A 15,388-nucleotide genomic window follows, 5' to 3' on the forward strand; every position below is an offset into this window, starting at 1 on the left:
CTGTGCCATGACAGGAACTCCATGAAATTTTAAGGTAAAAAGAATTCAGAGAAGTCACCAGTTAAATGTTACCTAACCTTTATTATTGTCAGCCAATGTACCCAGGAATCAGAATAACTGATAATATCTTTGCTTTGTGCAAAATGGAGGTATATGGATTTAAATATTTTTTAATACAGGACTATTGAAAACAGAGCCAAAATTAAATCAGGAAAATGTGTTTTCTGTATTAGTTTATTCTTGGAAACTATTCTGACAAGCAAATTCTCCTATTTTGTAAAATTCCTTTACTCTATCTTAGTCAGTGACTCAGGATTTAAGAAACGTGAGTACTTCCCCACATTTTCAGTGACAGTCTAAGTGTGCAAACAGCTCTGATCTGATGGATGGTCATGGAGAAGGCTGTGGAAGATCAAGGGCACATTTGAGAGGATAAAAATCAATAACAATACTAACGACCACATTACAAGAAAGAGGTGGTGTGAAACTTCTATCATATTATCAACTGTGGAATGGTAGATAGCCTACAGCTGGGAAACAAGAAACCTGAGTTGGGGCTCAAGATTTCTTATGGTCATTTGTGTGAGTCTGGGCAAGTCAAAGGCTTTGGAAATCAGTTTCTTCAGCTTAGAAGTAAGAGTATGGGCCAAGTTTATTATTTAAATCTCATTAAAATGCATAGTTACCTCACTCTAAGGTACATACAGCTGTGGACTAGTACCAGCTACTATCAGGTACTGCTTTGGCCAAGTGAAGAACATCGGTTCCAAAACTATTTAAAACAAATGTACTAACATTTCCCAAATGTGGTGCAGTACAAACCACTGAAATACTGTTATCTCTGAACAGCTGTTGTGTTCCTACATTAAGAAAAATTTACCCTCCTGCTCATCTAACATGCCATATTGTTTCTTTTTATTTATGTAATACTACTATTTTCTTGGTTACTATGAACTTTGGTTCTCAATAAAATTTCATTTTGTAGTATTACTATTTAAATTTCTAGGGAAATTGTTTTCAGTAATGTTTAAAAATATTCATTAAATTCCTATTTTCTCTGATGTATCAGCTTTCTTCAAGCGATCAATATAGTTTAAAAAACAAGTTTAATATGAAAGTCTTTAAATTATGTCTTTAATTTGAATTAACATTCCCTTATATTATAATGAGAATATTACAATGAGAACTTAAATTTAATGACATTGATATTTGATAATTTCTATGGAAATACAGGGAAATCACACTCCTTATGATAAATATATTTGGGAAAACATTAGCAGGCCTTGTAGGTGTCAGAAAGTAAAAGCACTGTATTTTCACACAGCAACCAGAACTCAGCTTTATTTCTACCACAGAAGATAAGGTGATTTCATTCAACTAGACAATTGAATCAGCACAGCTTGCTGTAAACAGGAAACAATATATTATTTATCATAGTAAGGCAAAAATCCCTATTTGCAGGAAATGCCCTGTAAGGCCTTTGCAAACACCTCAATTTCCCTTTTCATCTACCTCACAAGCAACAGTAAGGGATTAGTATTTAGATTTCTTTTCAGAAGGTCTCAAGTATAGGTCACCTCTCTATTGAGTGCTTCAGCCTAGATTGGCTAGGAGAGCAGAGATTTCTTCTTGTATGCCAGATACATGCAATGTCAAATTACCATTATCAGCCTAGTCCATGCTAATCTCACAAATATGAGGTGGGAAAATACAGGGCTCAAGATAGGAAAGAAATTCAAATAATGAACATTAAGCCCTCTATTATGTGCCATACATTAATTAACTAATGTCATTCAATTCTCACAACTAAAATGTGATAATAGTTAAGCCACTGAACATGATAAATTAGAAGAAAATGATCAGGATGTTTACATAAATATTTAATGTGAACTCTGTGACATACACACTTAAAATCTCATGACTATAAAAGTAGCTGTACTTTCTTCTGTTTTTTCTTTTACTTCCCTGGAATTTCCAAAGATCTTTTAAGCTCTAAATAGCTAATCTGATACAATAAATACTCAACAATCTTTCCTGCCAGGCCTCGTGTTTGATACCATGGAGGGACACAAGGATGAATGAGATGCCCCAATCCCAACTGATAACACATACTGCTGGTAATCATTTCAGTTTCATGATGGATTCTCTAGTTCAAACAGCATAAAAAGGCTTCTAGTTTTATTTATGAAATTAAAAAAAAAACTTAGCTGTAGCACTGATGTGATCTTAAAAAATGAGCCATAACATCTTTCTGGCGATTTTTTGTTTCTTTTTTCCATTTTTTATTTGGCCCCACCCACAGCATGTGGAAGTTCCTGGGTCAGGGATCAAACCATGCCACAGCAGCAACCCAAGCTGTGGCACTGATAATGCCAGATTCTTAACCCACTGCACAAGAGAACTCCCATATCTTTCTTATCACTGCAACAAGAAGGCTAGTCCTGAGTGTGAAACCTCCTGACTGACTGTCTTAAAGCCCAAGTTCCACAACTGTTGAGCATTCTGATCTTCTAATACTAGATACAGGCATTTAACTAACTCCTTACATATTTTGATTTTTTTTTTTCACTTTGAAGATCTAGTAAGGTTCACTGTCTCTAATGACAGACAGCTATTTCTTAAAGATAATCTCTGGATAACAATACATGATTTTAGGATCTGAAAGGTAAATGTATAAGGTTAATCAAGTAACAAGTCTTGACAGAACACAATTCTCTGAGGCCACATGAGAGCAGGAACATGAGCAACTGGATTCTAGAGGTAGAGGGGCTTCATCAACTCTAATCCCAGCTCAGTCACATGCTAAGTGTATGGCAAGTTCTTTAATCTTTCTAAGTATTTCTAGTATTCTGAGTATTTTTATCTGCTAAATAGCCTAATAACACTTATTCTGCATAGTAGTTGTAAAGATTAAAAAAAAATTGTAAAGATTCAGCAGAGAGATATAGCAGGTGCTTAATAAACAGTAACAGTTTATTCTCATCCATCATTGCACTGCATTACTGGTTTAAGCAGTATTTCAACTCTGAGAGCATACATTTGGTCTATGATAAACCAGCTGACCAGGTCAAGTATGAATCCAGTTAATGAAGATATACACAGCTCAAAAAAAATAAATTATTTGGACATAGTCTATAAATTATTCTCCCATATAGCTGTCTTCAAATGTAAGCTAGAAGACACTGGATTTAAGAGGACAAAAATTGCCCTTATCATCTTTATGGCTTTAGTCTGGAAAATAACAGTGATAATAACCTTAGGTCCTTGTGGAATTTCCATAACTGTATATCACTACCACAAAACAGATCTCTTCTAATAGCAATGAAATACAGAAGTGAGGAGTTCCCATCGTGGCTCAGTGGTAACAAATCCATCTAGTATCCATGAGGACTTGAGTTCGATCCCTGGCCTTGCTCGTGGGTTAACAATCTGGTGCTGCCGTGAGCTGTGGTTTAGGTTGCAGACACAGCTCAGATCTGGCATTGCTGTGGCTGTGGTATAGGCTGGCAGCTACAGCTCTGATTTGACCCCTAGCCTGGGAACTTCCATATGCTGCAGCTGCAGCCCTAAAAAGACAAAAAGACAAAAAGATAAAAAAAAAAAAAAAAAAAAAAAAAGAAAAGAAAGAAATACTAAAGTGAGATAGAATTTAGGAAGACACATTTCAGAGGTCTGCTCATTATAAAGTGCCTATGACTGTCACTTAAGCAGGACAGAGAAAGTATACTCATAAGGCAACATTCTTTTTTTTTTTTTTTTTTTTTTGTCTTTTTTAGGGCTGCACCTAAAGCATATGGAAGTTCCCAGGCTAGGGGCTGAATTGGAGCTGTAGCTGCTGGACTACACTACAGTAAGGCAACATTCTTAAAAAAAAAAAAAAAAAAAGCCTTGACAATTGGAGTTCTACTGAATGCTGCCTCAACTAACCAAAATTCTTAACCTGCACAGAGCTAATGCAACTGCTTTGAACTAAAAATTAGTTTTAGAAGAAATGACATATGCATACTCCCCAGTGAGCATTCATTTAAAAACCTGAATCTAGATGCATAATCATTCACAAATTCAATCATTTTTATCAGTACCTACATGATTTCTTTTTCATATTGGGGAATAAACATATATTTAAATAACATGCATAGGTTAATGAAAGTGATGATGGATCATCAGACTACAAGAATTATCAGCACATGATAAAGGACTATGTATTTCAATCTGATTATTAACACTTCATTTGAGGCAGTTTATCTACAGTGCAAAAAATGCTTTCAGTGCTTTCACTGATTAAATGCCAAAGCACCATTTTCACTGTCAGCAGATGTGATTGGCATTTAATTAAAACAGACTCTTCTAACTATAAATAATTGAATGAATAGTTTTAAACTTAGTTTGGCTAAAATTGATGAACTGATAAAGAACAAAATAATGGAAGAATAAGAATTATCAAAACACTTTTGAGAATACAGTTTTGCTTGGAGGGCTCCATGGAGGAAGTACCTCATTTTCAAGAAAGGAATGCTGTTTCTTTTGCTTTCGTTCAATTCTTTCCTGCCTTTCTTTCTTTTCCTAAAGAGAAAATAAAAACTATATATTTGTATGTATATCTATGACTATTATTTTCAAATCAAGTTGTTTGATGAAAACAAAATAATCATTACAAGATATTTAAATGTCATTTGCTAGTTTAATTGGTTATAAAGCAATAGCAGCTAGGAAAAGCTAGAGAACACTGCAAATTTGTAAGTATACTTATAATCAATAAGCATTAATTCATTACTTAATTTTTAAAAATATTAACAGTGATAATATTTTAAAATAATTATGATTAAATAGGAAAAGATAATGCCATAATATAAAAAGAATAATTATTAGAAGGTAGTAGTGACTTTTTTTTTTGTCTTTTTAGGGCTACACCCATGGCATATGGAGATTCCCAGGCTAGGGGTCCAATCAGAGTTGTAGCTGCGGGCCTACACCACAGCCCCAGCAACATGGGATCCGAGCCCCATCTGTGACCTATACCACAGCTCATGGCAATGCCGGATCCTTAACCCACTGAGTGAGGTCAGGGATCAAACCTGCATACTCATGGATGCTAGTTGGGTTTGTTAACTGATGAGCCATGATGGGAATTCCATGTAGAGACTTTTTGAGAACAGCATCTCGGAAGTACATTTACTGGATGCAAAGTTTAAATATGTGATGGCAGCAAATATGTCATGGTTTTTACATATAGGTAAATATTGAGGCTTGTTATTTCTTTGCTTTTTATTGAGCTGGAACACATTTTCATTTCTTTAGCCTTTTTGTGTATTTTTGGTCAATTATTTGGTTCTTCTAACTTATGGATACCAGTGCTTGTAATTTTTAGTAATTTGCATATTTTCATATAATAAATGTGGTTGTATCTACATTATTTTTAGTCCTTAATTTTTTATCAAAAAATTAAGAAATATTTCAACCATAGACAACTAAACTCTTTAAAGAGTCATATAACCAAAACCTGGGCACCCACTACCTGCCTTTTGAACCAAAATACGACCAGTTATTGTGCGGCCCTTGTACCCACTCCCTCACTGCACCTGCTTCCTCTGCACCCTCAGAGATAACCATTACTCTGGTATAGTGCTGAGTGCTACAGTGCATCTCTCAATACTTTTATTATATATGCATTCAACCCCAAATCACAAATAATTTTGTTTTGCATGTTTTTTTTGAATTTATGTTAAAAGGTATCATGCTATTATATTCTTTCTGAAATTTTACTTGTCATATTTTCTTTTCTTTTTATGGTTGCATCTTCAACACCCATGAAAGTTCCCAGGCCAGGGGTTCAATCAGAGCTGTAGCCAAGGCCATGCCACAGCCACGGCAACACGGGATCCTTAACCCACTGAGCCAGGCCAGGGATTGAACATGCATCCTCACAGAGACAACATCAGGTCCCTAACCTACAGAGCTTCAATAGGAACTCCTATTTATCACTTCTAAGATTCATCTATATGGAGCTGTGGCTCTAGTTCATTGATGCACAGAATTCCAGTATATCAACACATCACAATTTATTCATCTATTTTTGTGTTGAAGACATATTCTAATTTTTCTTCATGCAAAGACAATGTTGCTATAAATATTCCTGTTTGACTCCTTGTGCTTATAAGCCAAGGTGTTTCTCTCCATGTCTATACCTAGGAGTGAGACTGTGGTTTGTAGGGTATGAATATGTTCAACTTTGCTGGACAATGATGATTTATTCTCCAAAGTTGTAGGAAATTACCCACCAACGACACCTATGCTGACTTTTTATTTTGATGTACTAATGATTTTAAATTTAATATCTGTTCATCTTTTCCTTTGTTATTTCTTACAGCACTTCTAGGTTTAGAAAGCCATCCAAATCATCACCATAAGATCAGATAAATAAAATAGGTTTTATTTTCTTTTGACTCTTCCATTGTTTGGCACGTTATATTTAATGCCTTAATTCTTTTGAAGTTTCTATTGCTGTACAGTAATTGTTGGAAGTGATTTTATGTGCAAATGTCACAAATAATCCCAGTTGTTGTTGCCTCATACCCATTAATTTGTGTTACTTTATCATATAGGACATCCTTTCAGGGGTCCACAGGTCTATTATTCTGCTTGCACTATACTGTAATTTGTGCTTATTCATTCAGCGTTAGGCACTGAGATCTAACTCTGGGTCAAGCAGTGTACTGGGAGCCATGCATGCAGTGATTACAAAATGCAAATACACATACACTCTTCCAATCCCTTAAGGAACTTTCAAAACAGGCTATTAATGAACAAGTATATAAACGACAGGTAATTCCAAATTGTGTGTTTCTATGAAACATATAAACGAGTTGTTGTGATGGTAAAAAATAAAAGTACTTACTTTCAAAAAAAGTGGATTTGGGGAGAGTCACTTGAAGCAAGGCATGATGGATAATGGAGTCACCAGTGGTGTGCACTGCGGGGAGGACACCCCATGCAGAGACAAAGGGGAGTGTGAGGTTCTGAAAAGTGGGGAAAACTTGAGGTGGGAGAGGAAACAAGAGAGCCAGTGTGAGTACAGCCCAGTGGGATGGGAGGAGGGGAGTGTCCCATATGAAAACAACATGGCAGATGAGTGACATCAGATGGGACCTAGCAGGCCACAGTAGCATTTCCAACACAGGTAGAAAAAGAGCTGTTAACAGATGCCTTGGAGAAGGAAGATAGTGATGGGAGGTAAGCAGAGGAGGAGACACTCACAAGCAGGAGGGGAAACTGTAGAGAGTGCCCGGGGCTAGGAAACAGCACTAAACACTGCCTAAAATCATGACTCTCAAAGTGCAGTTCCAGGAAAGGGACTAGACCAGAGTCTGTTGGGATGAAAGGATATGGAGAACTAAAGAAGTGTAAACAAACTGGATAGAAGTTTAACTATAAAAAAGAATAGCTCCAAATGGATTAAAGACCTAGACATAAGACCAGACACTATAAAAATCTTAGAGGAAAACATAGGCTAAACACTCTCTGACATAAATGACAGCAACATCTTCTCAGATCCACCTCTCAGAGTATTGACAACAAAAACAAAAATAAACAAATGGGACCTAATCACACTTCAAAGTTTCTGCACAGCAAAGGAAACCCTAAACAACACAAAAAGACAACCCACAGAATGGGAGAAAGTCTTTGCAAGTGAATCGACTGACATTGGATTAATCTCCAAAATTTATAAACAACTTCTGCAGCTCCATACCAAAAAAACAAACAACCCCATCCAAAAATGGGCAGAAGATCTAAACAGACAGTTCTCCAAAGAAGACAAACAGATGCCCACAAAACACATGCAAAGATGTTCAGCATCACTCATTATTAGAGAAATGCAAATCAAAACCACGATGAGGTACCACCTTACACCAGCCAGAATGGCCATCATCCCAAAGTCTACAAACAATAAGTGCTGGAGAGGGTGTGGAGAAAAAGGAACCCTAGCACACTGTTGGTGGGATCGTAAATTGGTGCAACCACTGTGGAAAGCAGTATGGAGATGCCTCAGAAAACTAAACATAGAACTACCATTGGATCCAGCAATCCCACTCCTGGGCATCTACCCAGAGAAAACCATGACTCGCAAAGACACATGTACTCCGATGTTCATTGCAGCACTATTTACAATAGCCAAGACATGGAAACAACCTCAATGTCCATCGACAGAGGAGTGGATCAAGAAGATGTGGTATGTATACACGATGGAATATTACGCAGCTATTAAAATGAACGAAACACCAGCATTTTTAGCAACATGGGTGGACCTAGAAACTATCATGCTAAGTGAAGTCAGCCATACAATGAGACACTAACATCCAATGCTTTCGCTGACATGTGGAATCTGAAAAAAGGACAGACTGAACTTCTTTGCAGAACAGATGCTGACTCACAGACACTGAAAAACTTATGGTCCCCGGAGGAGACAATTTGGAGGGTGGGGGGATGTGCTTGGGCTGTGGGATAGAAATCCTGTGAAATCAGATTGTTATGATCATTATACAACTACAGATGTGATAAATTCATTTGAGTAATAAGAAAATAAAATAAAATAAAAAAAACATAAAAAGGTAAAAATAAAATATGAAGTATCAGAAAAAAAAAAAAAGAATAGCAAGAGTTCCCATTGTGGCTCGGTGGGTTAAGAACCCAACTAGTATGGATGAGGATGTAGGTTCAATCCCTGGCTTTGCTCAGTGGGATAAAGATGTGGCACCGTGGCAATCTGTGCTCTAGGTTGAAGAAGCAGCTCGGATCTGGCATTGCTGTGGCTGTGGTGTAGGCCAGCAGCTACAGTTCCAATTCGACCCCTAGCCTGAGAACTTCATGCTGCACATGTGGCTGTAAAAAAAAAAAAAAAAAACAAAGAATAGCAAAATGTGGGACTATGGTGGGAGGGAAATGAAGAATTAAGAGAGTTTAATTTTATTTTTCTTTAAGTTCCATATCCTGAGCTTGATGAGAATAATCTAAGAGGTAGAAGAATGCTGATTTACAGGAGAGTGGAATGGTAAGTGCATGTTTCATTACATGATCAGTACAGTCCTATTTCATATTATTCTGAAAATATTATCTTCCATAGTCTTACATTTTTATTATATTGGGTAAATTTTAGAATCATTTGGCTTCCCTACACGTATCCTCTTCTAAGAAATGGCTGAATATCTGAGAATATGACATCTAAACAATGACCTAGGAATACTTGAGATGTTAACACCATTTGTCTGGCCTTTCCATCCTGCAGTTTGAATTGTCTCTGTCTCTTTGAGTCTGTGCTAAAACTATGAAGTTTATGGGTTTCCTCATATTGCAAAAGAGCAGTGGTGTCACTGTACCCCGTCTCTGCAGGCTGGATGGACTGGGAGGAGTGGTGTTTTGGTAAATTGTGTCTATGCTTCTTTCATCAGTACATACCTTGGATTGATAATGTCATAAGGAGAAGAGGATAACATGATTTCCATTAACATGGAATTATTCACATAAAATAAAGGGAGTGAAGGTGAGGTTTTTTTTTTTTTTTTTTTTTTTGTCTTAACATTTTGCTCTTCATCATGAGAATATCTGTACCCTTGCTTCTCCTGACATAGCAAAGAAAGAAGCTCCTTTCAGAATCCTAGATGAGAAAATAAAAGCTGTAATTGGACCACTGTCAGTCATCCTAGAACTTTTAGAGAGGCCTCTCACCTCTAGCCAGGTGATGGAAAAGCAGTGACCAAGCTGTGTCCACAGAAACTGACTGAACAAACCTCTCTGTCCATTTATTTAACATGGAGAGAGAAGATCCTAAAGCAAGTTTGAGCTTACCAGCAGGTGCTATAAAGTCAGGGCAGGAAAGAGGAATTTAATTATCAACTAATATCAATAAAAATGAATCAATATTATCTTGAGTAATAATTAAAGGGGCCTTGTTAAAAAGTCCTTCTGACTGTTGTCTGTTGGAATCTGAACTTTTTGCTCATTTTTTTTATTACAGGTTAACTACAAATTAATCTGGAAACCAGCGTGAAGAAATATCTCATCTGGGAGTTCCCGTCGTGGTGCAGTGGTTAACGAATCTGACTAGAAACCATGAGGTTGCAGGTTCCATCCCTGGCCTTGCTCAGTGGGCTAAGGATCTGGCGTTGCCGTGAGCTGTGGTGTAGGTTGCAGACTCCGCTCAAATCTCATGTTGCTGTGGTTCTGGTGTAGGCCGGTGCCTATGGCTCCAATTAGACCCCTAGCCTGGGAATCTCCATATGCCACAGAAGTGGCCCTAGAAAAGGCGAAAAGACAAAAAAAACCCCTCACCTGATCTTTGGCTACAATTTTCCATTAAAGCATTTACCCATCAATCATTCACTCTCTATGCTCGGTTTTGTACATCAAAATTTTGAGATGTTCTTTTACATGAACACTGAAGTAATCAGCTCTTCTATATAGGGGTATTTTTACTTTTTTTTTTTTCTTTTGTCCTTTTAGGGCCACATGGAGGTTCCCAGGCTAGGGGTCAAATTGGAGCTGCAGCTGCCGGCCTATGCCAGAGCCATAGCAATGCCAGATCCAAGCCGTGTCTGTAACCTACACCACAACTCATGGCAACGCTGGATCCTTAACCTACTGAGTGAGGCCAGGGATTGAACCAGCAACCTCATGGTTCCCAGTCGGATTCATTTCCACTGCGCCATGAGAGGAACTCCACATTTTTTTTTTTTTTGCAAACAAGTTTCAATAAGAAATTGGTAATTTCAATAAGAAATTGGTAATAGGTCTATAACATATTGTATATAGATGTTTTTATGGATAGCACTATATTTGTAGGGGTATACTATATATCAAAACAAGTCATGGTGGAGTTTCCTTGTGGCACAGAGGGCTAAGGATCCAGCATTGTCATTCTTACTGTTGTGGCGCAGGTTTGATCCCTGGCCCAGGAACTTCTACATGCCACATGCTCAGCCAAAAAAAACCCAAAATGAGTTATGTTGTCTTAGGTCTTTGAGGAGTTTTTATTCTCCAGGGCTCATTAGAATGAGAAAGCCACTAGATACTACAACAAAACATAATATACCTAACTATGACTTAGTCATTAAGAAAATTCTATCTCATTTTCAAGTCAATGTAAAAATAAAACAAACATTTATATTCTATTACTATTCTAGGTGATACCAGCAGAATCAGCATACACCTCCTAAATATAAGAAGATTTTAAATTTTTCTTAGAACAAAGCATTAGTTAAGAGTTTAAGCTAAGGAAATCATCATAGAACACTACCCTTCCTCATTCAAACCACTGAATCAATTTTGATCACCTCATTTTACCACTGTGTGTGTGGATTTAACAGCAGTGCTAAAGTCAACACATAAACAACAATAAATTCTGTTGCCATTTTTATGAGGTTTACATTACATTTGTAATTACTTCAGGGAAAACTGACATCTTTATAACATTATTATAAGATTGAGCTTTTCTATCCAAGGGCAGTTTTGTTCCATTCTCTCAAGTCTACATTTATGTCCTTCAGGAGTGTTCTAAAGTTTTCTTCATATTGGTCTTGCACATTTCCTAAGTGTATTCCTAGATGTTTCATCTTTTTATCCTGTTTTTATTTTTATTTTTTTTCTTTTTATGGTCACACCCATGTCACATGGAAGTTCTGGTCTAGGAGTCAAATCAGAGCTGCAGCTGCCAGTCTATGCCACAGCCATGGCAACACGGGATCTATGCTGCAGCTTGTGGCAATGTCGCATCTTCAACCCATTGAGCCACAATCCTGTCCTATCTTTAAATAGCCTGCACTGGGTCCTGTCTACCTCTCTAGCTACTACTGATTATAGTTTATGTGGGGAAAAAAAGAATATTCAGAAATACTTTGAAAGAAAGAGCTATGAAAGGAGATTCATAGACATGAAAATATACAGAGTCCCAATAATGAAACACTGTGGTACTGATATATGTACAATGAGACTGACCAATGAAACAGAAAATCAAGAAACAAAGAGACCCTAGAGTCCCAATATGGGACTGTATCTCATGTATCATATAACAAAGCCAGTACCTCTAAAAGTGAGTTAAAGATGGACTGTCTCATGAAAGATGAATTTGGAAAAAATTAAAATTGAGTATTTCCACTCATACATCAGGATAAATTCTAAGTAAGGCAAATGTTAAAATATTAAGATACTAAAATCATAAGGTTATTAGAAGGAAAAATGAGAGCTTTGATCTCAAATTATGAAGGGGGTCCTTTAAACTACGCCTGAAAATCAGAAGTCATAAAAAAATTTTGACAGATTTGATATCTGAAAATAAAATTCTTATGGAAGCAAAGTTGAGAGACCAACAACAAAATGGGAAAAAATTATAACTCATATTAGAAATGATAGGCTAATTTCCCTGGTATATAAAAAAGCTTCTAGAAATCAGTAAGAAAATGAACAATGGAAAAATGAACAATCAGCTTTTGATTGACACTTCACAGGAAAAAAATACAAATAATCCTTATACAAATGAAAAGATGCTCAAGCTCAATCCTAACTAGAGAAATGCAAATAAAAAATACCCTGGTTGACATTTTCTTAAATTTCTATAGACATGAATTCAAAAAAAGTTTGATAAGAAAACCTATTACATCCTAAACCCTGTGGAGAAATTTTGCTGAACCATGTGAATGTGTTAACTATTCATATAAATATGTTAACTATTTATATAAAGTACTTATTCAAAAATCAGGAGTTCCCGTCATGGCTCAGTGGTTAACGAACCTGACTAGGAACCATGAGGTTGTGGCTTCGATCCCTGGCCTTGCTCAGTGGGTTAAGGATCCGGCGTTGCTGTGAGCTGTGGTGTAGGTTGCAGACGCGGCTCAGATCCCGAGTTGCTGTGGCTCTGGTGTAGGCCAGTGGCTACAGCTCCGATTAGACCCCTAGCCTGGGAACCTCCATATGCCGCGAGAAGCAGCCCTAGAAAAAAACCAAAAAGACAAAACAAAAAACAAACCCCACAAAAATCAACTAATAAAATACATACTTACATTGATATTTTAAACTATAAAATAGTATTTTGCTTGACAGGAATGAAAAGTAAATATTAGTACACTGAAGCAAACAAAAAATATAAACTTGTGCTAGATACTGTTTCTCCCAAATTTCAAACCTGCTTTCTTTCATTAAGAACTTACTTAAGAGTTCCTGTTGTGGCTCAGCAGTAATGAACCTGACTAGTATCCATGGGGATGCTAGGGTTAAGGATAGAGTGTTGGTATGAGCTGTGGTGTAGGTCAGAGACACTACTCAGATTCCATGTTGCTGTGGCTGTGGTGTAGACCTACAGCTGCAGCTCTGATTCGGCCCCTAGCTTGGGAACTTCCATATGCCATGAATGCAACCCTAAAAAGGAAAAAGAAAAAAATCACTTAAAGAAGACCTTCTTCTCGAGGTCATCACAAAACTCAAAAGAAAGTAAAAATGAAATCACTTTCTTATTAAATACAATTTGTCATGACTAAGTTCCCCCTAAACTAACCTGGTATACCTTTGGTAGAACATTTGTCAGCTTTTTATGATTTTAGATATAAGAAGTATTGCAAAGGATGAATGGACATACCTGGTAAGTGACTAAATGTGGTGGGGGGGACAAGTAAGAAAGAAAATTATGACTGAAATTTTAAGCCTGAGTGCTTTTTTTTTTTTTTTTTTTTTTTTTTTTTGCTTTTTAGAGCCATACTTGTGGCATATGGAAGTTCCCAGGCTAGGGGTCAAATCAGAGCTGTAGCTGCCAGCCTATACCGTAGCCACAGCAATGCCAGATCAGAGCTGCATCCGTGACCTTCCCCACAGCTCACAGCAATAACAGATTCCCCAATCCACTGAGCAAGGCCAGGGATAGAACCCGCATCCTCACGGATACTAGTCTGATTCATTTCCGATGCACCACAATGGGAACTCCCAAGCCTGAGTGCTTTACAGAATGGCTAAATCATTAATAGAGATGAGTAAATCAAAGAAATTATTACATATGTAGGAGGGAATTAATTCAACAAAGCATATTCCAGGTAGAAACTGTCAGTAAGCATAAGACAAACAGAAATGGAGTTAGGGACAGAAAAGTCACAAACATGTTCATTTAAAAGACGCATGTGGGAGTACCCGTTGTGGCTCAGCAGAAACAAATGTGACTAGTATCCATGAGGATGTGGGTTCAATCCCTGGCCCTGCTCAGTGGGTTAAGGGTCTAGTGTTGCCACGAGCTGTGGTGTAGACTGCAGATGCAGCTTGGATCCAGTATTGCTTTGGGTGTGGCATAGGCTGGCAGCTGTACCTCTGATTTGACCCCTAGCCTGGGACCTTCCATACACCACACCTGTGGCCCTAAAAAAAAAAGACACAAGTGAGAGTTCCCATTGTGGTTCAGTAGGCTAAGAATCCAACTAGTATCCATAAGGATGTGGGCTTGATCCTGGCCTTGCTCAGTGGGTTAAAGATCTGATGTTGCTGCACGCTACATTGTAGGTGACGTTGCTGTGGCTGTGGTGTAGGCCAGTGGCTGCAGCTCCAATTTGACCCCTAGCCTGGGAACTTCCATATGTCCTGCATGTGGCCGCCAAAACAAAAACAAAACAAAAGACAAAAAAAAGACACAAGTACATCAATAACACCTACCAGCCACTTTTCATATTCATCAAGAGCTTGTTTATCTTTATCTTTTTTCTCAGCTTCTTTCAGTTCTTCTTTTCTTTTCTCATTTCTTTTCTCTTTTTCCTTTTCTTTGAAAAAAGCTTCTTTTTTTTCATTCCTATTAGGATAGTACAAAACACTGGACAATTAAATGAGAATATATGATAGACTTCCTAATGTATCTTTGCAATAATGAAACTGAATGCATTAATAACATTTAAGTAAATAAATTTTAGAAAAGTCTAAATTTAGTGTTAACTAATTTAACATCTATGAAAACATTTATTATTTTGGATTACCATTTTTCAAGAGCATTTAAGTTATCTTTCCTTTTCTCAGCAACAGTTTCCTCCTCTTTCTGTTTCTTTGCTCTTTCATATTCTTTCTCTTTTTTATTTTTCTCTTTAAGATACTCCATCTTTTTCTCTTTCCATTTTTCAAAAGCCTGAAAAAGTTCAGAATTATTTTCTTATTTAATATAAATATAATAAAATAAGTAAAACATAGTTTATCACTAATTTTCAAATACTTAAAAGGAATTAAAAAGTATATTCAGGAGTTGCTGTTGTGGCTCAGTGGGTTAAGAACCTGACATGGGGTTCCTGAGGCTGCGGGTTTGATTACTGGCCTTGCTCAGTGGGTTAAGGATCCAGCATTGCCACAAGGTCACAGATGCGACTTGGATCCAATGCTGCCATGG

General features: G+C 37.1%; 1 protein-coding gene across 4 annotated transcripts in view; it reads right to left on the minus strand.

The window, feature by feature from the left end:
• The window catches only part of MAP9 (microtubule associated protein 9), a 52,921-nt gene continuing 41,115 nt past the window's right edge, over window positions 3,583-15,388 (minus strand). For 3 of the 4 annotated variants that reach the window (XM_021101277.1, XM_021101278.1, XM_021101280.1), the window contains 3 exons: window positions 14,988-15,133; window positions 14,674-14,827; window positions 3,583-4,563 (listed from right to left, as the gene is read on the minus strand). In XM_021101277.1, coding sequence (XP_020956936.1) covers window positions 4,441-4,563; window positions 14,674-14,827; window positions 14,988-15,133 — 423 coding nt within the window. In that variant the 3' untranslated portion in view covers window positions 3,583-4,440. The remainder of the gene's footprint in view (window positions 4,564-14,673; window positions 14,828-14,987; window positions 15,134-15,388) is intronic. The other variant, XM_021101279.1, reaches the window with a different exon arrangement.

This window comes from Sus scrofa, chromosome 8 (assembly GCF_000003025.6).
Source record: "Sus scrofa isolate TJ Tabasco breed Duroc chromosome 8, Sscrofa11.1, whole genome shotgun sequence".
Classification (NCBI taxonomy): Eukaryota; Metazoa; Chordata; class Mammalia; order Artiodactyla; family Suidae; genus Sus; species Sus scrofa.